Source organism: Schistocerca serialis, chromosome 6 (assembly GCF_023864345.2).
Source record: "Schistocerca serialis cubense isolate TAMUIC-IGC-003099 chromosome 6, iqSchSeri2.2, whole genome shotgun sequence".
Lineage (NCBI taxonomy): Eukaryota > Metazoa > Arthropoda > Insecta > Orthoptera > Acrididae > Schistocerca > Schistocerca serialis.
In genome coordinates, this window is record NC_064643.1 from 357,687,803 (window position 1) to 357,714,345 (window position 26,543).

General features: G+C 45.1%; 1 protein-coding gene across 1 annotated transcript in view; it reads right to left on the reverse strand.

The window, feature by feature from the left end:
* Positions 1-26,543, reverse strand: part of LOC126483610 (dnaJ homolog subfamily C member 13) — a 380,828-nt gene that overhangs the window by 28,089 nt on the left and 326,196 nt on the right. Inside the window, exon 33 of the mRNA XM_050106649.1 lies at positions 10,255-10,440. Coding sequence (XP_049962606.1) covers positions 10,255-10,440 — 186 coding nt within the window. The remainder of the gene's footprint in view (positions 1-10,254; positions 10,441-26,543) is intronic.

The following is a 26,543-nucleotide window of genomic DNA, read 5'->3' on the forward strand; positions in this document are numbered from 1 at the left end:
TTAGTTAGATGTGAATGTGTTGAGGTGAACTTCTTTAGCCAGAAATTTTCTATTTTATCTTTTCCAGGAGCTTTCCAATTGTGAGTAGAATTAATTGCTTGGGTTACTTCATGTTGCAAAATTATCACTTCAGGCATTTGTGGTATAATTGCATGCCCGTTATGTTGTACCGGGTTTGACCGTATGTTGCTCCAGAAGTGTTCCATGTCTGTTATGTTTGGTGGATTGTCTATTTTAATTTGTGTTTTATCTATTGTCTGGTAAAATTTCTTTTGGTTTGTGCTGAATGTTTGGTTTTGTTTCCTTCTATTTTCACTTTTTTTGTATCTTCTAAGTCGTTTGGCCAACGCTTGTAATTTCTGCTTCTTTTCATCTAATTTCTCTATCGCTTCTTGTTGTGAGATTTTACATAACCTTTTTCGTTTTTTTTCTGACATTTCATTTCTTATAAGTTGTGTTAGCTGTCCGATGTCTTTTCTCAGTTTTTCTATTCTGATCTGTAGCCTGTGTTTCCATGCTGGTTTTGTGGGTTTCTTCTGTGTGTTGGTTGGTTCTGATCTCTGCCTAGTGTGTATATTGAGTGTAGTGAGTGCTCTTATATAAACCAGTAGTTGTAACTCTTCCATAGTTGTGTTTTCATTTATTTTGTTGTTTATGATTGTGTTGATAGTTTTTATTGTTGTTTCGACTTGTAGGTTAATTGGCGGCCTATGCAAGAATGGTCTAATGTCGGTATTTGTGTCTTTGTATTCTATATATGTCAGCTGAAATTTTTCTTCTATATCTAACATGTGTGTCACTTCGTGTTCTATTTGTGCTTGTTCTGGTGGCTGCCTTAAGATTTTGTTTTGCTCCGATTGTTTAATTGATGCGTGTTGTTCTTTGTTTGTTTGCTCTGGGATGTTTGAGTCCATTACTGTATTTTCTTCTTCTTCTTCTGATTGCACATTATTTTGTTCCAGTATTTGTTGTACTTGTTGTTTGACGTTTTCTAATTCTGACTGGGGTATCCTGTTATTTTTTATTATTACACGGATCTGATCAGCTAGTCGTCATTCTGTTAAAAATTTTAATTCTGGGTATCTGGTAATAAATGTTGTGTATACTTGTGATCTGTATCCAGTTGTGTTGGTTCCTAGAATTTCACTTGATACCCCCACAGGCTCGTACTTCTGACAACAAGCATCTCCAGATGTGGAACTGAGTCAAACGCTTTTCAGAAATCATGAAATACTGCATCTACGCAACTGCCTTGTTCCAAAGCTTTCAGTACATTATGTGAAAAAAGTGCAACCTGAGTTTCACATGATCAACACTTTCAAAATCCTCGCTGGTTGGCACTGAGGAGGTCATCTTTTTACCATATCTCATTATGTTTGAGCTCAGAATATGTTCTAAGGTTCCACAATAAATCAATGTCAAGGAGACTGGATGGAAGTTTTTGTGGATCACCTGTTCTATCCTTGTAGACAGGTGTGGCCTGCACTTTTTCCCATGAATTGGGCATGGTTTTTTGTTTGAGGCATGTATGATTGTAGTCAGACGAGGGGCTAACTTAGCCATAAATTCAGTATAGCATCTGATAAGGATTCCATCGGGCTGTGGAGCTTTGTTCAGTTTTAATTATTGCAGCTATTTCTCAACACCACTGCCACTAATACTTATTTCACTGATCTTTTCAGTGGTATGTGCATTAAATTGGGCTAATTCTCCTGGGTTTTTCCTTTTTAAAGGTATATTTGAAAATGGAGTTAAGCAGTTAAGCATTTCAGCTTTGGCTTTGCTGCCCTCAATTTCAGTTTGTGTCTCATTTGCTAGGGACTGAACACTAACTTTGGTGCCACTAACAGCCTTTACACATGCCCAGAAATTCTGTGGGTTTTCTGAAATATCATTTGACAATATTCTGCTTGGTAGTCACTGAAGGTATCACACATTGCTCTCTTGACAGCCAAACATGTTTCACTCAGCTTCAATCAACTTGTAGCCCGTACATTTTTTGTTTTAAGCCTATTATGCAGTAACCTCTGTTTCTTTCAAAGTTTCTTACCGTGACTGTACACTATGGAGGTTCCTTCCCATTATGAACAGTTGTACTTGGTACATATATCTAGTGCATGGTCAACTAGTCTTTTAAACTTGAGGCACAACTCCTCTACATGCTCCTGCCCTGTGCTGAAGTTTCAAGTTCCTCACCGAGATATGACTCTTACTGATTTTTTATCTAGTTTACTGAACATATATGTTCAGTTGTTGTCCTTTGTACTTTAGTGATCACTGTTGCTGCAACTGCATCATGGTCACTAATAGCAGTTTGGATGTGGACATCCTCTAAGAGCTCAAGTGTATTTGTTGCCATTAGATCCAATATATTTTTCCCAAACAATCTCACATGCAGCTCGAGTTTCTACCTCAGTGGATTTGAGTTTCTTGTCTACTGTGATAAATACACCACCTCCATTTTCCATTTTGCTATCTTGTCGATATATATTAAAATTTTCCGTAAAAACCTCACTTCCATCAGTTTCAGGTTTCAGCCAGTTCTATACTCAGTAGTATGTGAGCTTCACTGCTTTCAAAGAGTGCTTCAAACTATGACATTTTGTTGCAATGCAGTTAACCATTGGAATTTTAATATTCTCCCCAGTGGGAGGCATTTCTTTCGATCTTACAGTGATACTTCTGTTTTTCCTACAGCTATTGTTAACTGGGTTGGATGGAGAGTCACCAATCTAAAAAAAAAAAAAAACCTTGTATGCACCCCATGTACAGTAACTGGGTAGCAGCCTCTGATGTGTATTGCATATCTGACCTACTTGGGGAGGGGGGGACCCTACAGTTGCGAAAGCAAAGAGAGCTCCACTCCAAGTTTAAACGCAGCCAAAACCTCTCAGACAAACAGAAGCTAAACGATGTCAAAGTTAGCGTAAGGAGGGCTATGCGTGAAGCATTCATTGAATTCAAAAGTAAAATTCTATGTACCGACTTGACAGAAAATCCTAGGAAGTTCTGGTATTACGTTAAATCAGTAAGTGGTTCGAAACAGCATATCCAGACACTACGGGATGATGATGGCATTGAAACAGAGGATGACACGCGTAAAGCTGAAATACTAAACACCTTTTTCCAAAGCTGTTTCACAGAGGAAGACCGCACTGCAGTTCCTTCTCTAAATCCTCGCACAAACGAAAAAATGGCTGACATCGAAATAAGTGTCCAAGGAATAGAAAAGCAACTGGAATCACTCAATAGAGGAAAGTCCACTGGACCTGACGGGATACCAATTCGATTCTACACAGAGTACGCGAAAGAACTTGCCCCCCTTCTAACAGCCGTGTACCGCAAGTCTCTAGAGGAACGGAGGGTTCCAAATGATTGGAAAAGAGCACAGATAGTCCCAGTCTTCAAGAAGGGTCGTCGAGCAGATGCGCAAAACTATAGACCTATATCTCTTACGTCGATCTCTTGTAGAATTTTAGAACATGTTTTTTGCTCGCGTATCATGTCATTTCTGGAAACCCAGAATCTACTATGTAGGAATCAACATGGATTCCGGAAACAGCGATCGTGAGAGACCCAACTCGCCTTATTTGTTCATGAGACCCAGAAAATATTAGATACAGGCTCCCAGGTAGATGCTATTTTTCTTGACTTCCGGAAGGCGTTCGATACAGTTCCGCACTGTCGCCTGATAAACAAAGTAAGAGCCTACGGAATATCAGACCAGCTGTGTGGCTGGATTGAAGAGTTTTTAGCAAACAGAACACAGCATGTTGTTATCAATGGAGAGACGTCTACAGACGTTAAAGTAACCTCTGGCGTGCCACAGGGGAGTGTTATGGGACCATTGCTTTTCACAATATATATAAATGACTTAGTAGATAGTGTCGGAAGTTCCATGCGGCTTTTCGCGGATGATGCTGTAGTATACAGAGAAGTTGCTGCATTAGAAAATTGTAGCGAAATACAGGAAGATCTGCAGCAGATAGGCACTTGGTGCAGGGAGTGGCAACTGACCCTTAACGTAGACAAATGTAATGTATTGCGAATACATAGAAAGAAGGATCCTTTATTGTATGATTATATGATAGCGGAACAAACACTGGTAGCAGTTACTTCTGTAAAATATCTGGGAGTATGCGTACGGAACGATTTTAAGTGGAATGATCATATAAAATTAATTGTTGGTAAGGCGGGTACCAGGTTGAGATTCATTGGGAGAGTGCTTAGAAAATGTAGTCCATCAACAAAGGAGGTGGCTTACAAAACACTCGTTCGACCTATACTTGAGTATTGCTCATCAGTGTGGGATCCGTACCAGGTCGGGTTGACGGAGGAGATAGAGAAGATCCAAAGAAGAGCGGCGCGTTTCATCACAGGGTTATTTGGTAACCGTGATAGCGTTACGGAGATGTTTGATAAACTCAAGTGGCAGACTCTGCAAGAGAGGCGCTCTGCATCGCGGTGTAGCTTGCTCGCCAGGTTTCGAGAGGGTGCGTTTCTGGATGAGGTATCGAATATATTGCTTCCCCCTACTTATACCTCCCGAGGAGATCACGAATGTAAAATTAGGGAGATTAGAGCGCGCACGGAGGCTTTCAGACAGTCGTTCTTCCCGCGAACCATACGCGACTGGAACAGGAAAGGGAAGTAATGACAGTGACACGTAAAGTGCCCTCCGCCACACACCGTTGGGTGGCTTGCGGAGTATCAATGTAGATGTAGAATGTAGATGTACAACACTATGGCCCAATTCCAGGAAGCTGCAGCTTAGCTTTTCGCAGAACCTTCAAAGTCTCTGGTTCAGTCCTTCTATTCAACTCAGACCAGACCCACAATCAGTTCTGGTGACAATGCTGCAAATTGTGAGATTCATTGACACTCCATGCACAAGGCTCGTCTTCTCAACCTTCTCTGCCAGTCACAATAATGATCCAAGCATGACCTCTGAGCCCAAACAGCAGGCATCATTCATTCCAACATACACTACAATCTGCAGCTGGTTGTACCCTGCTCCCTCAATTCCTGTCCCTTGCTGCCATTTCCCTAAGGGGTACTATCATTCGGCGTATGTCTGAACTGCAACAAATCATCTGAAAAATGGAGCGCTCTGCTAATTTATGTAGATGTCACTAGAACTCTGAACTCGGAAAGGGGCTTATCACCACATTTCTCTTGGTATATTAGTTGTCTGGTTATGAAGTTGGTGGATTTCATACAGTGAGAAATTTAACAGTGGTTGCACTAAAATGTTCAATATCAAAACGGTGTTTTTTTTTTTCCTTCATTCATATTTCTTATCACCAAAGTAAATTTCTCATGGTCATTGGTTACGTGTTGCTGAAATATGTTCTCTATCATCACAAACCAAGTTTGTGGTTGATTGTATATAAATAGCAGGGACTTTAATTGCAGGCATGTTGTGGATGAACTGCTGGATCCAGCAGATGAAAAGCTCATTACTCGAAACTGTGGTCACAGCTCTGTGTAGAGCTCATAATTACATATGGCTGCAAACCAATGCTATTAATCTGAGCTGAGATGCTCTTTAAGTCTGACTTACCATCATCTCCCATCTCAGCAAAAATGTTCACGGTGTTGTGAAATGTGGGCATTCCACTACTAATGTCATTTTTGTTGTCCTGCATAGGTTTCGTGTTCAGAATTGACAAAGGAGAGCAAGCTCCAAATGGAATTCATTGCATTAATGCATATTTCTGCCATATGCAAAAATGCTGTTCATGTGGAAGCATCGAAGTTCTTAGACAGGGTCACCAATTATGTGGCCTCTTTGTTTATTCACATAAATAACTTTAGCTTTTGAATGTACAAAATTAACTTTTGTTCATGAATGTTACAAATACAAGGGCATTTGGTGAAGCATAGAACTTACAAGCAACACAAAGATAAAATGCACATTAGAGAGGTCACATGTAAGAACTGCTGATCTCACAACAGACAAGCACAACAATGCACCACTGCCCCACAGAAATTATAATATTACATTGATTTATAAGAGCAAGGTGTATGCCTTTTAAGTAAACTGATCTTTTGGACAGCCCTCTTATAGATCAATGCACTTTAACATTTTTCTACTGTGCAGATTCTGTCTTGTAAGAGTGATACAGAAGGTCTTCAAAAATTCATTTATGAGTGCCACTCTTCATTTATTAAAGATCATATCACTTGTACTTCTTTGCTGAGAAACCAATCTGTTGAATTACACACACAAAATTCAATTTTTCACATAAAATGCATCATTTTGTAGAAACCCGAAAGAAAGAAAATAAAATAAGCTGTTGTGTGATCTCTCACGTTCTCTCAGCACAACTGATTGATTATTGATATGCTTCCAGACAGGTTGAAGTCCATACAGTGCATACATATAACAGCATACCTTGCAGCACCTGAAGAAGATGGTTGGGTTGGTCATCAAAATATTGTGCATAAAATTGAAATAACAACTTGGCAGAACACCCTGAAACACACTATTAAAAAATAATCTCTTACCTGCATCAGCAATGGTTCAGTTCTTGAAGAGGTAGTTGTAGCTGTAGGGAGGTCATCAACTAAAGTTCCAGTCTTTCTATTTGGAAAAATAACACACTTGCAAGCTTTTTCTCTGCTTGAACAAGATGACGTAAAAAAAAAAAAAAAAAAAAAAAATCAGTCATTTTCCTTCTTTCCTTCTTCACCTAGCGAGGTGGCACAATAGTTGGCGTATTGGACTCGCAATCGGGGGAACAGTGGTTCAAACCTACATCCAGCCATCCTGAAATAGGTTTTCCGTGATATCCCTAAATCACTTCAGGCAAATGCCAGGATAGTTCCCTTGAAAGGGCATGGCCGACTTCCTTCCCCATCCTTCGCCAATCCAATGGGACCAATGACCTTTCTGTTTGGTCCCCTCCCCCAAATCAACCAACCAACCAACCAACCACAGTTTCTTTTTTCAGACTTTTTTGTTAGTTGGTTCATCATTACAAATACAGTAAAAATATACAGTAACTTCACAGCAGTGCTGCACAAGTGACACAGAACAATGCACTGCATGTGACAAAGGTATTCTACAAGAACTATTGAACACTGTGGTCTGGAGTCAAGTTTTGCTTATCACAATGTTGGGACATAACACATTGGGGAGTAGAGGAGGGAAGCAACACAACTGGCTGTGGTGCATTACCATGTGTCCATAAACAGCTTATCCCTCATCACTGAGGGTTGAAAAAGTGCTCCATATTTTGCTACGAAAAGCGGTTGTATTTTATCAGTCAAAATATTTGGAGGCTATTAATATCCTTTCAGAAGCGTTTCACTTGTGCTACAAATATCATAATTGTAATCCCCCTCCATAACTGAATGGTCAGGTTCACACAGTGCACCTGGGTTTGATTACTGGTGACAGCATGAATTTAAACTGATATTGTGTCAGATGCAAATATTGGAAACAAGCTGTGAGCCACGTGACATGATTTACCGTATTTACTCGAATCTAAACTGCACTTTTTTTTCGGTTTTTGTAATCCAAAAAACCGCCTGCGGCTTAGAATCAAGTGCAAAGTAAGCGGAAGTTCTGAAAAATGTATGTAGGTGCCGCCACAACTAATTTCAGCCGTCAAATATATGTAGCGCTACACAGGCATGCTTTGCAGGCACAAAGATAAATACTGGTGCCAAAACCTCTGAGTCAGTAAATAAATTTTTAAAAAAGGTGTAAGACGAGCTTTTTTCTCCGCCCCGAATTTCGACCACTGCATTTTCATACATTATCCAATGAAGTAAATACAAATTCTGTATTGTTCATCTTCTAATGTAGCAGTATTTCAATGTACTACAAAAATCCGACTGGCAGGACTGTTTGGGATGTTTGTCAATATGGCCAACTCTACGTTCTGAATTTTTTCCTACCTGCGAGAAGAGATGGTTGGCTAATAGGAACTTTTATGAATTGTGAATCACATGCAGTATTCTCTTCACCATAAGAACAATACGCATGTAAACATTTTGCCATGTATTCTTTCGTGTTTACTGCTATCTCATTTAAATCCTGTCTGCCTAATAAACTACGAAACTAGTGTGAGACAACAGCAAACACGGAAGAATTACATATCATGTCATGTTTATATTGGTATTATTCTTATGCGTAATAGTGATACAGTCAGAAATGAAGCACGACAATTGACTAGATTTTTAAATCTAAGATGACTCTAATTTCCATTTTTTCGCTAATGCGACAATTCCTCTTTTTTATTGTAAGCGGCAGTAGCACGCACAAAAGCAAGCCATTCCACGAGGGGTGACAGGTCGTAAACACACATTATCAGAATGCGACAAACAATGCATGACACAGTACAATAATGCATTTTCAGCCTAGAGTGACGTAAACACCTACAACAAGGAGAACGACACTTATCAGATCAAAGAAAAATAAGCAATCGATTCAAACCAGATGAAGCACATGAAAAAGGAAGGTACCTGTATAAATATGGACGGAGCGCCTGACGCATAGCAATGGCTACCTGGTAAAGCTTAACTGCTAAGCTTACGAATCGAAGCAAACTACTGTAGCTGTATCGTCATTCATTCGACCTAAATTGTGTCTCATATTACAATGGACCAACTTTGTTTCAATTTGGAGGTGCGGCCTAAAACTTTTCTCTCCCCTTGAATTTCGAGTCTCAAATTTCAGGTGTGGCTTATATTCGGGAATTTATTTTTTCCTTGATTTCGAGTATAATTTTTCAGATGCGGCTTAGATTCGAGTGAATACGGTATGTATCTATAACCTTAGAACAAGAAATTTATTATTACATATACATGTGACATGGGGGGGGGGGGGAGGGGGCACAATTAACAGTGAAAACTGATGTGTGTGAAAGTATATGCTAATACATGCAATAACATTCCCACAAACATGGTTCCATAAACTACCAATTTTATGTGCCGTTGACTTCAGTACGAAATACTATCTGAGTTAGTAGAAACCAGCAACCAGCCCTGGCTTTGCGTGGGTAGAATGTGGCATTTACAGCTGGAAAACTCATCTGGCATAACAGTAATAAATTATATGCACAAATATTCCTTGTGAATCGATCTATCTGTTAGAAAAAACTGTATCAGAATCCCTACAGAGGTTAGCCTTCATACAGGCAGAAAACACAGCAGAGGGCTGCAAGTAATAATATGTCTATATCTTTACAGATTCCGGCCAAGCTTCAATTCTCTCTGAGTAGCAGCAACTACATACTTTACTGCTTTTCCTGCAGATACCAACTCCTCTAGCTGACCATCTCGTGACTGCTATCAGCCATGATATGTACTCCAAAAGCCTATTAAATATGGAATCAATAACAATAGATACACTACACAACCATCATTACTATAATTATAAATTATATATAAATATCTTCCTTGTGGATCAGTCTACAGTACTGGAAGTGTATCAAAATCCCTACAGTATTTCTGATATTAGTCTCCACATACATGGTGGGGGGGACTTTAGTTTATAATATATACAGGAGTATTTGAAATGTAATCTTTACAAGGCAGGAGACCTGGGTTCAAATACCAGTCCAGCACATATTTTCAACTTTCCCCATTGATTTCAATCAGTGCCTGCTCACACCCAGTGTCTGTGATTCCTTCATGTCTAAATACATTTGTACCAATTAGGCTTATATTTGATACAAAAGTCAGTGACAGCTCATAATCATACATTCTTAATTATCTCACAAATGGCTCACTTGCAGAGCCATATTTACTAATCTAATCTAATCCCATGTTTACTGGAATGTATTTTTCTTATATCATCATATACTTTTACCCAGGTCATTTTTTGCTATTAATTACGACACACCCTGTAAACAAGCTATGGACTTTGAAGCCTCAGGTATCCCTTTCAACTTGACGTCCACAGCAGCTGCTTCAATCTTAAACCAGCCCCACCAACATAACGAAAATGAAATATCATTGATACAATTTCCATCTTTCTACTAAACCAAGAATTTTTCTTCTTACTCTTGTAGTCCGGAAACTGATGGAAATTTGCCAACAAGGTCTGAAGACTTAAGAACAAATGTCAAACCTGACTGAAATCAATGGGGAAAGTTGAAAATATGTGCTGGACTGGTATTTTGTGTAAATTTTTCAATAAAAACAAATTTGGAGGCCTTTCTGACTCCCCTGAATAATTTACATTTGAGAGTGAAGCAATATAGGTACAGTATATGTGAAGGTAAACATGCACATACATACCTCACTCGTTGCGAGCTGGTGCAGAATCCGAATGGCAGCTCGTGGCACGGCACTCTGCTGGAGTTGAGCCACAATCTGGTGGCAGATTCTCGGTATGTGTCCAAGTGCAGGAACATGATCCGCAAGGGCAGGCTGAGCTTGCAGCAGGCACACAAGAGCACTTGTTGCCAACTCCAACAGTTCCACCTGTCAATTAATGTGCAATATGTTAGTTATGGAATAATCGCTAGCTTCAAAGTGATGACTCAGATGATGAGAGGTTGCATTATGTACACCTGTGTTTTGGTTTGAGTGGATCTGTAATTACAGTGTGGAGGATATAATCCGAGTAGCTTGAACAGACGTTCATAAACATCCAAATGTTTACTGGGGAATTCTTGAGTGTAGGTTTCAACGTTTTCTGCAATTCTGGTGAGGAATGCTGAATATAGAGAGATAAAGAGCAAAAATTTTAAGCCATTAGCTCACAAACTGGCTTGGAAAAATTTCCTGGCAGTTCCTTACCCATAATTGCAGGATGTGTCTGTGTGTAAAAGGGACCAAGGTATTTCCCAGTTAAGAAAGCTGGAAGTGGAGCTACTGTACCAAACATGTTCTGATATGCCATTTAGAGCAGTGAAAATACTTCATTGCTGAAGCAAGTACAGGGGCAGGTAAGTTAATTCAGCCTAACACATGCAGCTTCACTGGTGAATTGATGGAACTCTCATTACAAGTGACTGAGGTGGAAATTTCACCAAATCATACTTAATGAACATTTAATGCACACACCACAGCATGCTAAACAAGATCACATTATTTAAAAACTTCCATATGCTTACTTAATATTTAAAATGTGCAGATTACTTTTATCTTAGGTTGTCAATAGAATGTTCATGTAAACATAATATTTTATGAGAAGCTACACATTTTAAATATACAGGGTGGAGAAAAACTGGTCACAAAATTTTAACCCTGGATACCTGATACCAGTAGGAGCCAAAATTGTTAATGTTGTGCAAGTCAACAACACACAGTTTTTAAACTACAGATATATGGCACCATGTACACCGATTGGTTGCGGGATTGCCCTGTTGCCGGATGCTCTGGACAATGCATGACCAAGAATATTTTGCCTGCTGGAGATTGCCATGTATCCAAGGTGGCCTGCACGCTCAGTGGTAGCGCACCAGCCTTCTACTCTGGGGGGCTTGGCACAAACCTACCAGGGTCCCGACACATCCACTGTTGTTTCCTGGTAAGACGTACCGGAACAAACCCATCATCAACAGGTGTTAGTTCGCATAGAGAAAGTCTCTTATAAATTGTGTCAGCCCTGAAAAGGGCCTTTTTTGTAGCTAGGACATTGTTTACTTAAAGCAGGTGCTCAAACTGTGGACACACTGATGCAACACAAGCTTGGTAACGTCGAACAGTGTTTTGCCAAAATATTTCAAAGATCCCTTGCATTGCCCTGATGTGATTGGCAGCACGTTGAATGCAATCCATTAATTCCTACAAGCACCTCTGCCAATTACTTGGCCACTGAAAAGTTCATTTAAATATCTGCGCACAGCATGACTTATGTGCGGGCACTCCATCATGCTGCAACCACATGCGTAGACGTATGTCCAGGAGAACATCTTCCAGCAGGCCAAGTAGAGTTTCTTGCAAAAAGTGAAGGTATTTTGCCACAGTAAGTCGAGGAGGTAGACGGACGTGTGTGTGTGTGTGTGTGTGGTTGGTTGGTTGGTTGTTTGAGGTTAAAGGGACCAAACAGCAAGGTCATCAGTCCCTTGTTTCAAATAGACTCCATTCTGCTAACGGGACATCTCAGTATAGTCAGAAAAATAAAACGGAAAAAGGGGAAACGTAAAAGGGCAGTCACGTTGTCATTAGTAAAAACAAATGAGGGAAGTTGGCAAGAGAACGGACCCAACACTATGCTGAAGCAGCATAGGCAAGACCACCTGTGACTTAAAAGGTACAACTGCTATAATGCAGAAAGTACGGATGGGAATAGAAAAGCTAACCAAGCCTTAAGAAGAAGGGGTAAAAACAGAGTAAAAGGGAAAGAAAAGAGGATTCCGGTCAGGGAGGTGAATCGGGAATCTCTGAACACTGCCTACAGTGGGCGACACCCAAACACTCACCACCCTGCCCCAACACCAGAGGGAGATTAAAAACTTTACAACTGAGAATAAAAACCACTCTCCCGGAGGAAACCTAGAACCAGAGAGACCATCCGGGAATCGTCAGCCAACATCAAAGGTAAAGTGTGGGGGAGTCTGTACTTAGCACGCAGAGCCAAAAGAAGGGGGCATTCAACCAAAATGTGGGCCACTGACTGGAAGGCTCCACAACCACATAGCGGGGGTGGCTCATCACGCAAAAGGAAACCATGGGTCAGCCTGGTATGGCCAATGCGGAGACGACACAGTGTGGTCGAGTCCTTGCGGGAGAGGCTAAAGGAAGAACGCCATGGGCCTGGATTCACCTTAATGGCACGAAGTTTATTAGACAGTGGAGTAGCCTCCCAAGAATTGGCCCATGACTGTGCAAAGTGGGATTTGATGTGAAGCCGTAAATCCGCTGCAGGAGGGGTTACAGAAAACGGGGGGTAAGTAACTGCTCCCCCAGCCAAACGATCAGCGAGCTCATTACCCGGGATACTCACATGGCCCGGGACCCATAGGAAATCAATGGAACAAGCAGCACGGTGAAGATCAGCGAGATGGTCATGGATGGCAGAGACCAAGGGATGGCGCGAAAAACACCGGTCAATAGCAAGAAGGCCACTCAACGAGTCCGTACATAACAAAACGCGGTTGTGTTGGGATTGTTTAATAAAGGTAAGGGCCCGGGAAATGGCCATCAATTCCGCAGTAAACACCCCACATGAGAGTGGCAGTAGATGATTTTCCGTTCCAACAAAGGACGTGAAGGCATACCCAACATGATCAGCAGATTTAGAGCCATCAGTGTAAAAAACAACAGCATCCCGAAACTCCCATAAAATTTGGCGGAAAAAGGAACGGAACACCACCGGGGGGATGGAATCTTTCGGACCGCGGCGGAGATCCATCCGAATTCGAGGCCGAGGAACTAACCAAGGAGGGGTGGAGGGGAGGGAGCGAGGAAGACAGGACAAAGAAGGAAGCCGAAAATCACGGTTAAGAGACGCAAGGCGCAGCCCAACCGGTAAACCCGCCCGAGGGCGGGAATCAGGCGGGCGACGTCCATGGTCTGGGAATAGGATAGAATAGGAAGGATGAGCGGGAGAAGAACGGATAGTAAGGGCATAAGACACCAGAAGCTGGGACCGCCGAACAGAAAGGGGGGGGATCCCAGCTTCAACCAGGAGACTATCAACAGGGCTAGTAGGGAATGCACCGGTGGCCAAACGGATACCACGATGGTGGACTGGATCCAGCATGTGCAACGTGGAAGGAGCAGCTGAACCATAAACTTGACAACCATAGTCCAAACGTGACAGAACTAGAGCACGATAAAGACGGAGGAGGAGGGAACGGTCCGCACCCCAAGAGGAGTGGGCAAGGAAGCGAAGGACATTGAGTTTACGGAAACATCCTACCTTCAGGAGTCTGATATGGGGCAGCCAAGTGAGCTTGTTGTCGAAAAGAAGACCTAGGAAACGAAACTGTGGAACCACAGGCAATCTTTGTGCAGCGAGATAGAGCTCTGGATCAGGGTGGACCGTAGTACGGCGACAGAAGTGGACCACCCGCGATTTTAAAGGAGAGAATTGAAACCCGTGTGAGAGGGTCCATGCAGAGGCACGCCGTATAGCCACCTGGAGCTGCCGTTCTGCAGATGGCATCGAGGAGGAACTAACCCAAATGCAGAAATCATCCACATACAGGGCAGGGGCGACCAAGGGACCGACAGAGGCCACAAGTCCATCGATAGCAATGAGGAAAAGAAGGACACTCAAGACAGATCCCTGTGGGATGCCCGTCTCCTGGGTCCATGGAGAACTAAAAGCAGTACCAACTCGAACTCTGAATGACCGATGGATCAGGAACTGGCGGATAAAAATCGGGAGTGGGCCCCGAAGACCCCACTGATGAAGGGTTAGTAAGATGTGATGGCGCCAGGCCGTGTCATAGGCCTTGCGAAGGTCAAAAAACACTGCAACCAAATGGCGGCACTGGGAAAAAGCCTGCCGAACTGCGGTTTCCAAGCGAAGCAAATGATCGATTGGAGATCGTCCCTCTCGAAAGCCACACTGGTAAGGGGACAATAGATCCCGAGATTCGAGGACCCAAGTGAGCCGACGGGCTACCAGCCGTTCAAGTAACTTACAACCAACATTGGTCAAACTAATTGCCCGATAGCTGTCAACAGATAGGGGGTTCTGACCAGGCTTAAGGACAGGAACCACAATGCTATCCCTCCACTGAGAAGGGAAGTCACCCTGGAGCCAGATACGGTTAAACACCCGAAGAAGATGGTGCCGTTGTGGAGCACTGAGATGTTGAAGCAGCTGGTTATGAATGGAATCTGGGCCAGGGGCCGTATCATGAGAAGAAGATAGAGCAGAAAGAAATTCCCATTCAGTGAAAGGTTCGTTGTAAGATTCTGACACTCAAGTGGTGAAACATAAGGTGACAGCTTCAGCCTGCTGTTTTTGATGAAGGAAAGCAGCTGGATAGGAGGCCGACGCTGATGCCACTGCAAAATGGGTCGCAAGATGTTCTGCGAGAACTAATGGGTCCGTACAAATGCCATCTGGGAGGTGAAGGCCTGGGAGGGTGGACTGCCGATGGCAACCTTGGAGAGAGCGAAGTGTAGCCCATACCCGTGACAGAGGGACAGTGGAACCAAGGGAAGAAACGAATCGTTCCCAACATATCCGTTTGCTCTGTTTGATTAAATAACGGGCTTTAGCGCGAAGGCGCTTAAAGGTAGAAAGGCTGGCTACAGATGGGTGCCTCTTAAAGTGTTGCAAAGCTCGACGGCGATCACGGATGGCAATGGCAATGGCCGTACTCCACCACGGGACTTGCCGACGACGAAATTGTCCAGATGAGCGCGGGACAGCAAGGTTAGCAGCGCGAACAATCGCGGCAGACACGTCACGTAGGACGTCATCAATACAACCCGACAAAGAGGGAGAAAACTCGACCTGTGCAGCATATAGAGGCCAATCGGCGCGGTGGAAAGACCAACGAGGTAACCTGTCCATCGGGGAGCGGGAAGGGAGCGTGATAATCAACGGGAAATGGTCACTATCACAAAGGTCGTCGTGTGGCGACCAGTGTAATGAAGGGAGGAGAGAGGGAGAAGAAAGAGAAAGATCAATGGCAGAAAAGGTACCATGACCAGCACTGAAATGAGTAGGGGAGCCATCATTAAGAAGGCACAGGTCGTGGTCTGCAATAAATTGGTCTATAAGAAGACCTCGTCTAGATGGAAAGGCACTGCCCCACAAAGGATGATGAGCATTAAAATCCCCAAGGAGGAGGAAGGGAGGACGAAGTTGCTGAAGAAGGGTGGTTAAGGCAGCAGGTGTAAGAGTCCTGTCAGGAGGGAGATAAAGATTGCATACTGTGACTGCAGAGTCTAAGTGGACCCTAACAGCAACCGCTTCCAATGGAGTGTGGAGAGGAATCCACGTGCTAGCAATGTCTGTACGGACCAACGTACAAACGCCACCAGAAGCCCGCAAGGGTCCGACCCGATTTCGACAGAAAACACGGAACCCACGGAGGGTCGGTGAGTGAGCATCAGTAAAATGAGATTCCTGGAGAACCACACAAGCTGCTGAGTAGGACGAAAGAAGGGATTTCAATTCCGGAAGGTGACGATAGTAGCCATTACAATTCCATTGGAGAACCACAGAACGATGGTTTAAATGAGGGCTGAACACGCTAAATCCAGTCATACCGCCGGGTCCCCACCCGTCACCGACAAGGAGGGGGCGACATCCATAAACGACAGGTCAGAATCCGGTTGTGAAGCCGGGGAAGGGACCTCCGGTGACACCAGAGGCTCTTTGTCCCGGGACTTATGTTTCTTCTTCTTTTCAGGCTGAGATCGAGGAGGGCTGTGTGGCATAATGGAGCCAGCTGCAGCAAGATCAGGAACAGAAAGAGACCGGGCGACCGGGGGGCCGATAGACCGCGGCTCTCGCGGTCGCCGCGCTGCAGCAGACCGTTGACCTGGAAGGTGCCGGGAAGGGGCATCCCGGGAGAGGCGCCCTTGAACGGCAGACGCCGAAGGAGTGGGACACTTCTCCGGCTGGGGAGGGGGAGCAGCGCCCAGAGGAGAAGGTGTGGGAGCCGCAGGGGAGGGGGGAAGGAGAGGGGTCCGGGATGGGGGTAAGGAAGGGGGAGGAAGGGATGAAGATGTAACCAAGGCGTAACTAGATGTCATGGACACAGGGTGCAATCGTGCGTATTTCTTACGGGCCTCTGTGTAGCTTAAACGATCAAGAGACTTATACTCCTGTATCTTTTTTTCTTTCTTATAGACTGGGCAATCGGCTGAACGAGGAGAATGACTACCATGACAATTTACACATACAGGAGGGGGAACACAGGGACTCCCCTCATGGAGTGGACGTCCACAGTCACCACAGAGAGGGTCCTGGGTACAGCGAGAAGACATGTGGCCAAAACGCAAGCACTTAAAACACCGCATAGGAGGTGGGATGTACGGCTTCACATCACAGCGATAGACCATAATCTTAACTTTCTCAGGAAGGGTATCCCCTTCAAAGGCCAGGATAAAGGCACCAGTATCAATACGATTATCTTTAGGACCCTTCTGAACACGCCGAACAAAGTGAACACCCCGCCGTCCAAGATTGTCCCGAAGTTCCTCATCAGTTTGAAGGATGAGGTCTCTGTGAAAAATCACACCTTGTACCATATTTAGAGACTGGTGAGGGGTAATGGACACGGGAATTGTGCCAAGATGGGTACAGGCACGAAGGGCCGCAGATTGGGCAGCCGAAGCAGTTTTTATCAGTAACGAACCCGACCGCATCTTGCTCAGGGAGTCCACTTCGCCGAACTTGTCTTCAATGTGTTCCACAAAGAATAAAGGTTTGACACTGGTGAAAGTATCTCCATCAGTCCTGGTGCAAACTAGATAACGGGGGAAAGGTTTTGCCCCTAGACGACGCGCCTGACCCTCCTCCCAGGGGGTAGCCACGGAAGGGAAGGCCGAAGGGGCAAGAGAAGCAGCACTTGAGGAATCAGTACCACGCAGAGAGACGGCCGCAGAAGAGCGGCCAGAGTTTTGGACCCGTATGCGTTTCATCTGCATAGCGTCCGCCCTGATACCACCCACTCCGATCAGGGGCTCTCCTCACGGGCGCCACCCAGCCACAGCAAGGGCTGTCTGGCACGGCGGCCATTGCCGGGAGTTCCGATGCTCCAGGATGACGAGCAACCACTCCAAGGCATGCATGAGGAGGTCACAGCTCAGGTATCAGAAGTGTGATCCCTGTGTGTTCAGGGGGCTCAACCAAAAGGGTACATAGCGACCCCACCACACGGGCTGGCTACCGTGCTGGCTATGCACCCTAGCATCAGACAACGACGTAAAAGAAAAGGTGGAATGTACTATGAGGGCACACGTCGGAGACACTAGGTAAGGTGCTCTTCCCCAAATGGCTCACACTACGGAAGAGAAATTTTGGAATGGAGGTCAAACCCCAGAGGGGGACCAAGGAATGCCAAAAGGAGGAGATGATTACGCAACAAAGCCGGAGTGTAAAACCAACAGAACCAGGAGGATAGCGGGGGCCAACATAAGCAAGGACACCAATAGAGAGAGGAGAGGGCGAGGGCGAGGGGAAAGGGGTATGGAGGGGAAAGGAGGGGAAGGGAAAGGAAATGCAGCCCGGGAGAGAAAGAAGGCTGCAATGGCTCGGGGCCCCGTGCTCGCCACGCACGTATCCACGAAAGAGTTGTGGACCCCCTGGGGTGTGTGTGTGTGTGCGTGTGTGTGTGTGTGTGTGTGTGTGTGTGTGTGTGTGTCTGTTCACGTTGGGGCAGTGACGGGGGGAGGGACGTTTGTATGTGTGAACCAACCATAGGGCTGCCCATCAACCGGCAAATGGCAAACAGGACAATCTCACGACAAATCTGAGTCCGTGGCGCCAAGTTTCAATAGTTTAAAAATGATGTGTTGTCCCCCTACACAACATAAGTAATTTTGGTTTTTACTGGCATCAGCTATTCAGGATTAAAATATTGTGACAATTTTTCTACACCTTTCTACTATTTGAGATCATTTTTTACTATCGTTTTGTTTTGATTTAGTGTGCAAAAAAACAACTGGGGTCATAAATGCCCAAGTCAGAACTAGAGAAGAACACGAACACAGACAGGAGTTAAATGACTATACATCAGTCCTAATTGACAGAAGACAATATAGCTAAAAGCAGGCATGTGGAAAAAAGGGCTAAAAAAGACACCATACAGAAATGGAGGTCCAAAACTAAAAATTAAATGGCCTTCACCATATTGCTCCGGCAGATACAAAGTAAAACGAGGTTGACATCAAACGCGTCTTTGCTAAAACGGTTGATAAATCAGACAGCAAACCCAAGCTGGAACGTAAACGAATGGAAAAAGGGGGGGGGGGGGGGGGGGGCAGTCCATCAGGAACGGGTGGACAGTTAAAATTTGGGTGCAATATGTACACAGTGGTGGGGTAGTGCCACATAGCAAATGACGATGGCTAAGAAGGCAGTGCCCAATATGCAGCTGAATTAAAATAATCTCCTCCCACCAGGAAGTCCGACAGAAGGTCATCCAGTGCGCAGGGAGAGTCTTAATAAGATGAAGCTTATTTCCGTGACGGGAGGACCATTGGCGATGCCAAAGGGACACCACCTCCTGACAGACAGCAACGCAGAGACCATCCGAAGGAATATAAGTACTCACAGGCTGAGGTACGAGGACTGCAGCCTTGGCAGCAGTGTCAGCTGCCTCATTTCCTGGCAGCCCAACATGACCAGAAACCCACATAAACATGACACTGGCTCCACCAAGAGTGAGCAAGTGACAGTTTTTCTGGACCCACTGCACTAAGGGATGGGCAGTGTACAGCGCACATAGACGCTGGAGGGCACTGAATAAGTCTGAGCAGGGGACAATTGAAAAGCCTGTGTCACTGGATGTACTTTCCGTGGTGTGATGTAGGGTGAAGAGATTGGCTGTAAATACTGAGGAGTGTGTCGGAAGCCGATATCAAAAGACAAGGGTGCCAGTGATGAAGGCACACTTGACCCCATGGTCAGTCCGAGATCCATCAGCGTACACAAAGGTACTATCACAAAGTTCCTTGCGAAGGTTGTGAAACTGAAGGCAATAGACCGAGGCTGGAGTAATGTCCTTCGGAAGTGAATGAAGGCTAAGGTTAACATGGGCCGGTTTACAAAGACAAGGTGGTGAAGGGTTCACACCCACTGGGAAATTTGCAGGTAGTGTGAAGTGAAGCTGCCTTAAGAAGTGCCAAAAGCAAACTCCAGGAGGTCATAGAGAAGAGGGACGAGCCCCATACTCACGATCGAGGGATTTATCAAAGAAGGAGGCATAGGAGGGGTAGCCACGCATGACAGACAAATGGCATGCACACCTGCTGAGGAGAAAGGCACAGCGGTAGGACAGTGGTAGTTCAGCAGCTTCAGCACACAGACTTTTAACCGGGCTGGTGTAAAAGGCGCCCGTGGCTGAACAAATGCCATGACAGTGGATAGTGTTGAGACGGCATAAGAGGGATGGGCGTGCAGACACACAAACAAAGCACCCATAGTGGAGTTTCGAACAGACAAGGGACCAGTACAAATGGAGAAGGGTGGTTCTATCAGCACCCCAGAAAGGACCATTGATGACACACAGGATATTGAGGGACGGCATACAGAGGGCTGCCAGGTAAGATACAGGGGAGGCTATTGAGCATGAGTCCCAGGACTTTCATAGTTTCAATGAATGGAAAGGCGAAAGGCCCAAGATAGAGAGAGAAACCATTTGCGCCACCAAAAATTCATACATGCAGTTTTGTCATTGGAAAAGCGAAAGCCATTGTCAATGCTCCAGGAGTAAAGGCGATCAAGATAGCGCTAAACAGATGCCACTCAGTGAGACATGTCTGGGGAGAACTACAATAGAAGGCAAAATCATCAACAAAAAGGGAGCCGGAGATGCCCGGCGAGAGACAGGCCATTATAGGGTTAATGGTGATAGCGAAGAGGACAACGCTCATGATGGAACCCTGAGGGACACCATTTTCCTGGATAAAGGTGTCTGACAAGGCAGAACCCACACCCACCTTGAAAACTTGATCTTGTAAAGATGCTCGAAGAAAACAGGGCACGTGCCCATGGAAGCCCCATGTGTAAAGTGTACAGAGGATACCAGTTCTCCAGCAGGCGTCATGGTCCTTCTCCAAATCGAAAAACATGGCCACAGTCTGGGACTTCCGCAGAAAACCATTCACGACATGGGTGGACAAAGTAACAAGACGGTCAATTGCAGAACACTGCACTCAAAATCCACACTGTGCATTCGTTAGTAAATTGCGAGACACGAGCCACCATACCAGCCGGGCACGAATCCTATGTTCCATCACCTTTCAAATGCAGCTGGTAAGAGAATTGGGGTGGTAACTAGAAGGAAGGTTTTTGTCCTTACTGCCTTAGGTATGGGTATGACTGTGGCTTCACGCCAGCATCCAGGAAACGTGTCCTCTGCCCAGATGCAGTTGTATGTATTAAGCAGAAAGTCCTTGCCCGCAAGATAAAGGTGCTGCAACATCTTAATGTGAACGACATCTGGCCCTGGGGCGGAGGATTGGGATGAACTGAGAGCATGATCTAGCTCCCTCATAGTAAAGGCGGCATTGTAGCACTCACGATTCTGAGAAGAGAAAATATTAGATACAGGCTCCCAGGTAGATGCTATTTTTCTTGACTTCCGGAAGGCATTTGATACAGTTCCGCACTGTCGCCTGATAAACAAAGTAAGAGCCTACGGAATATCAGACCAGCTGTGTGGCTGGATTGAAGAGTTTTTAGCAAACAGAACACAGCATGTTGTTATCAATGGAGAGACAGCTACAGACGTTAAAGTAACCTCTGGCGTGCCACAGGGGAGTGTTATGGGACCATTGCTTTTCACAATATATATAAATGACCTAGTAGATAGTGTCGGAAGTTCCATGCGGCTTTTTGCGGATGATGCTGTAGTATACAGAGAAGTTGCAGCATTAGAAAATTGTAGCAAAATGCAGGAAGATCTGCAGCGGATAGGCACTTGGTGCAGGGAGTGGCAACTGACCCTTAACATAGACAACTGTAATGTATTGCGAATACATAGAAAGAAGGATCCTTTATTGTATGATTATATGATAGCGGAACAAACACTGGTAGCAGTTACTTCTGTAAAATATCTGGGAGTATGCGTGCGGAATGATCTGAAGTGGAATGATCATATAAAATTAATTGTTGGTAAGGCGGGTACCAGGTTGAGATTCATTGGGAGAGTCCTTAGAAAATGTAGTCCATCAACAAAGGAGGTGGCTTACAAAACACTCGTTCGACCTATACTTGAGTATTGCTCGTCAGTGTGGGATCCGTACCAGATCGGGTTGACGGAGGAGATAGAGAAGATCCAAAGAAGAGTGGCGCGTTTCGTCACAGGGTTATTTGGTAACCGTGATAGCATTACGGAGATGTTTAACAAACTCAAGTGGCAGACTCTGCAAGAGAGGCGCTCTGCATCGCGGTGTACCTTGCTCGCCACGTTTCGAGAGGGTGCGTTTCTGGATGAGGTATCGAATATATTGCTTCCCCCTACTTATACCTCCCGAGGAGATCACGAATGTAAAATTAGGGAGATTAGAGCGCGCACGGAGGCTTTCAGACAGTCGTTCTTCCCGCAAACCATACGCGACTGGAACAGGAAAGGGAGGTAATGACAGTGGCACGTAAAGTGCCCTCCGCCACACACCGTTGGGTGGCTTGCAGAGTATAAATGTAGATGTAGATGTAGAAGGGTATTGACCAAGCGTCCTCCACTCGTTTCTGATGGAGGAACCAAGTGTCCTCCACTCGTTTCTGATGGAGGAAGGCAGGGTGATAGTGGGAAGAGCTTGAAACTTCCGCAAAATGGTGAAAAAAGGTGTTGGAGATAGCAATAGGGTCCTTCATGATATTGTCAGCTACTGTCAGGACAGAAATTGGGGAATGGATCTTGGTTCCAGAGAGCCATAGGAGGTTGGTCGACATGACAGAGGAAGGTGTGGAACTGTTAAAAGAACTAGTGAATGAAATCCAGCTAGCTCTTTTGATATCCCGAAGAATGCAATGACACTTTGCATACATCTGTTTACAATGAATGTAGTTTGCCTCCATAGAGTGGTGGTTAAAAACACAGAGAGCACGTCTCCATGCACGAATTGCATCGCGGCATGCCTCAGTCCACCAAGGGATTGGTACACGACGTGGTAAAGATGAAGTGCGGGGGATGGAACATTAGGCAGCAGTAAGGATAACATTTGTGAGATATTTCACATGGTCATTACAACTGGGGAAATCTCATTCTTCAAAGGTTGCCAGGAAGGAGTAAAGCTGCCAGTCAGCCTTAGGAAGCTGCCATTTAGGCATGCATGCAGATGCGGTAGGAGTTAGCAAACGGATAGCACACGGGAAATTGTCACTCGAGTAGGTGTCAGAAAGAACGGGCCACTCAAGACAAGGGGCAAGCTGGGCAGTGCACAATGAGAGGTCCACATGGGAATAAATGTGTGAGGAGCCGGAAAGGAAAGTGGGTGCTCCAGAGTTAAGGCAGAAGAGTTTAAGTTGGTTAAGGTGGTCAGCCGAGAGGGCGCCTCTCTGATAGGTCCTGGGAGAACCCCAAACGGGATGATGCGCATTGAGGTCACCGAGTAGCAAAAACGGGGGAGGTAGCTGCCCAATAAGTAGCAGGAAGTCTGCCCTGGTGACAGCGAATAGGAGAACTGCAACAGCTTGAACATAGGTAGTCAGGAGGTGGATTGACTATGAATGGCATCCCATATGAGCAGTATGGCGCCTCCACGCAGTATGGCGCCTCCACGAGATGGAATGCCAATCTCAGGGGGAATATCAAAATGAATCAGCAAAAAATGTGAAAGCTCAAAGCGATTGTGGGGGCACTATTTCATTTCCTGAAGGGTGAGGACAAGGGGATGCTGTGACGCCAAAAGCAGCCATAAATCCTCTTTGTGGGACCAAAGGCCATGAACATTCCATTGGAGGAGAGTCATGAGGATGAAGAAATGTAGGGGAGTCACCTTGGCAGCTGCCGAGAGACAGCTGGGGAAGAGACACCACTACACGTCACAGAAGCAGGATGATTCTCTTCCATGGGCTTCACAGAAGCATCGGCTTGCTTATGCGGTCAGTCTGTGGAGTCCAATGCTGAAAAACAGTTGTTGGTGCACACCGAGGCTGGCCAGGCTAAGGCACCAAGTGGCAACACCATCGAAGAGGATCTTCAAGGTGGCAAAGTAGAAGACTGTTTGCCTTTGAGAGGAGGCAGAATGGCCACTGTTGCAGTCGATACAGTGGGGAGGAGGAGGTGGACAATCGCCCTTGTACAGGTCCCTACCACAGGTGACACATTTGGCTGGGTGTCAACAAGACGTTCTAGTGTGGTTGAAACAATGACACTGGTAACAGCGCATCAGGTTCAGAATGTATGGTCAGCAGGTGATAATTTCATAGCCTGCTTTGAGCTTGGACAGAAGCACCACTCTATCAAAGGTGAAAAAGACAGCGTGGGTGGGCACTAAGGAAGAATCTAACTTTTTCATTACATGATGGACAGCAATGACACCCTGATCAGAGAGGTAAGAATGGATTTCAGCCTTGGTTAGATTGTTGAACAGCCTGGTGTAAATTACACCACAGGAAGAATTTAAAGTTCTGTGGACCTCGACACGAACACGGTAACCATGGAGAAGTGAGGCAGCAAGCAACAGTTGTGCTTGAGAATCATAAGTGGTCTCCAAAATCAAAGAGGCATTCTGTAAATGAGAGCAGTATTTTATAGGGCCAGCAATTGCATCTACACCTTTCTAAATAATAAACGGATTTTCCGCTGTGAAGGACTGACCGTCTTCAGTATGTGAGACCACGAGGAACTGTGGTGCATCGGGAAGGGTCTTTGAATCATTAGCCTCATTACGTATATGTATTGTAGATGCTGAATGGGAAAATGATTGACTCATTGTGAGGAAATATCCCACGATTGCAAGCGTCTCCGATGGCATGCTCCTTCCAACTGGGTGTCCCCTTCACAAGGGGGCGCACCCGCCTTAGGTGATTGTTCACACCTCAGATCACACCTCCTGAACACCTGACAGAGGGACCAATCGGCAATTTGGGAAGGTTATTGCTCAGGCAATCACTCTTCCCTGAGCCTGTACTGTACCAGGGGGTACATGCAAACCCTACCTGTTGACCCAGGGCTGGGAATTACGCATTACCCAGTCACCTGTTACGTGTCAGATGCGTGGGCCAGCTTTCAGGAACATACAGGGAGGAGGAGGAGGAGGAGGAGGAGGAGGAGGAAGAAGAAGAAGAGGCACCTAAAATGCTGAAGCGGAGGAATGAGAGGAGAAGGGAAACCAAGGAAGGAAAAGGGAGTGAAAAACAAATGTGAGACAGTTCGCTCATCAGCGACAGAGTGCAGGACATTCCCAATAATACCCCAGACATGTTCCTAAAGGGAGGGGAAAAAGAATAGCAAGAGGATAGAAATGCAGCACAGAAGGGAAAAAATGCTACAAGGGCTGGTGCCCCGTGGTAGCCAAGCATGAACCCGCCTAAGAGTGGTGAGCCCTCTGGGGGATTTTTTATTATGAAACACTTTTTATGAAGTAATGTAAATCGACAGATAAAAAAAAATCTACTCAACAAGCAGTGGCAGGGGAACACACACACATGAAAGGATTTAACTTTTACAAGCTTTCAGAGCCTGTGGCTCCTTTTCCCGGCAGGAGAGTTCAAGGGGAAGGAAGAGGGGTGAAGGAGGAGGACTGGAGAATTTTAGGGAAAGGGGTACAGTTCAGAAAAATCACCCAGAACACTTCCTTATTTCCTTCATTCCGTCCGATAAGTCTCCCCTGACCTGGGGTTTCGGGTGACTTTTCGGAACTGTACCCCTTTCCTTAAATCTCTCCATTCCTTTCCCTTCGCCCCTCTTCCATTCCCTTCAAGTCTTCTGTCAAAAGAAGAGGTCACTGGCTCCAAAAGCTTGTAGAAGTTAAATCCTTGAGCGTGTGTGTGTGTGTGTGTGTGTGTGTGTGTGTGTGTGTGTGTGTGTGTGTGTGTGTTTTTATCCCCTGCCACTACTTGGCAAATAAATTTTTTATCTATCCATTTACCTTATACGAGGGTTGTTTTTTAAGTAAGGGCCGTTTTTATTTTTAAAAAAGATACAAATACTTTTGTAAAAAAACTTATTTTCTGATTCTACACACTTTTACCTATTTTTCTACATAGTTGCCTTGTTTATTTAAGCACTTGTCATACCGTACAACTAAGTTTTTAATTCCCTCTTCAAAGAATTCGGCCGCCTGCTCCGACAGCCAAGAGTTCAGGGCCGCTTTCACTTTATCGTCGTCATTGAAGCGCTGCCCGCCAAGATGGTGTTTCAGGTACCGGGAAAGGTGAAAATCGCTAGGAGCAAGGTCGCGGCTGTATGGTGCATGGCCCAAAACTTCCCAGCCAAAAGAATCAATCAAATCCTGTGTCTTTTGAGAGGTGTGAGGTCTAGCATTATTGTGCAGGAGCAAAACTCCTTTTGTCAGCATGCCACGCCTTTTGTTTTGAATTGCTCTGCGGAGCTTTTTTTAGAGTTGCACAGTAGGCATCTGAGTTGATTGTCGTTCCTCATGGCACAAAGTCCACCAACAAAACACCGCGCCAGTCCCAGAACACAGTTGCCATAATCTTGCGCTTTGACAGTGTCTGTCTGGCTTTGACCTTGACGGGTGAGGTTGTGTGTCGCCATTCCATCGATTGTCATTTGCTTTCGGGAGTGATATGGGATACCCATATTTCATCTCCAGTGACAATTTGACTCAACATGTCATCCCCTTCTTCCTCGTAATGAATCAAAAAGTCCAATGAAGTGGCAAATCTCTTCCCTTTGTGGTCCTCTGTGAGGAGTCTGGGTACCCACCGAGAACACAGTTTCTTAAAGTTTAGGTTTTCAGACACAATTTTGTACAAAACCGATCTTGAAACTTGTGGAAATTCCAAAGAAAGAGTGAAAATTGTG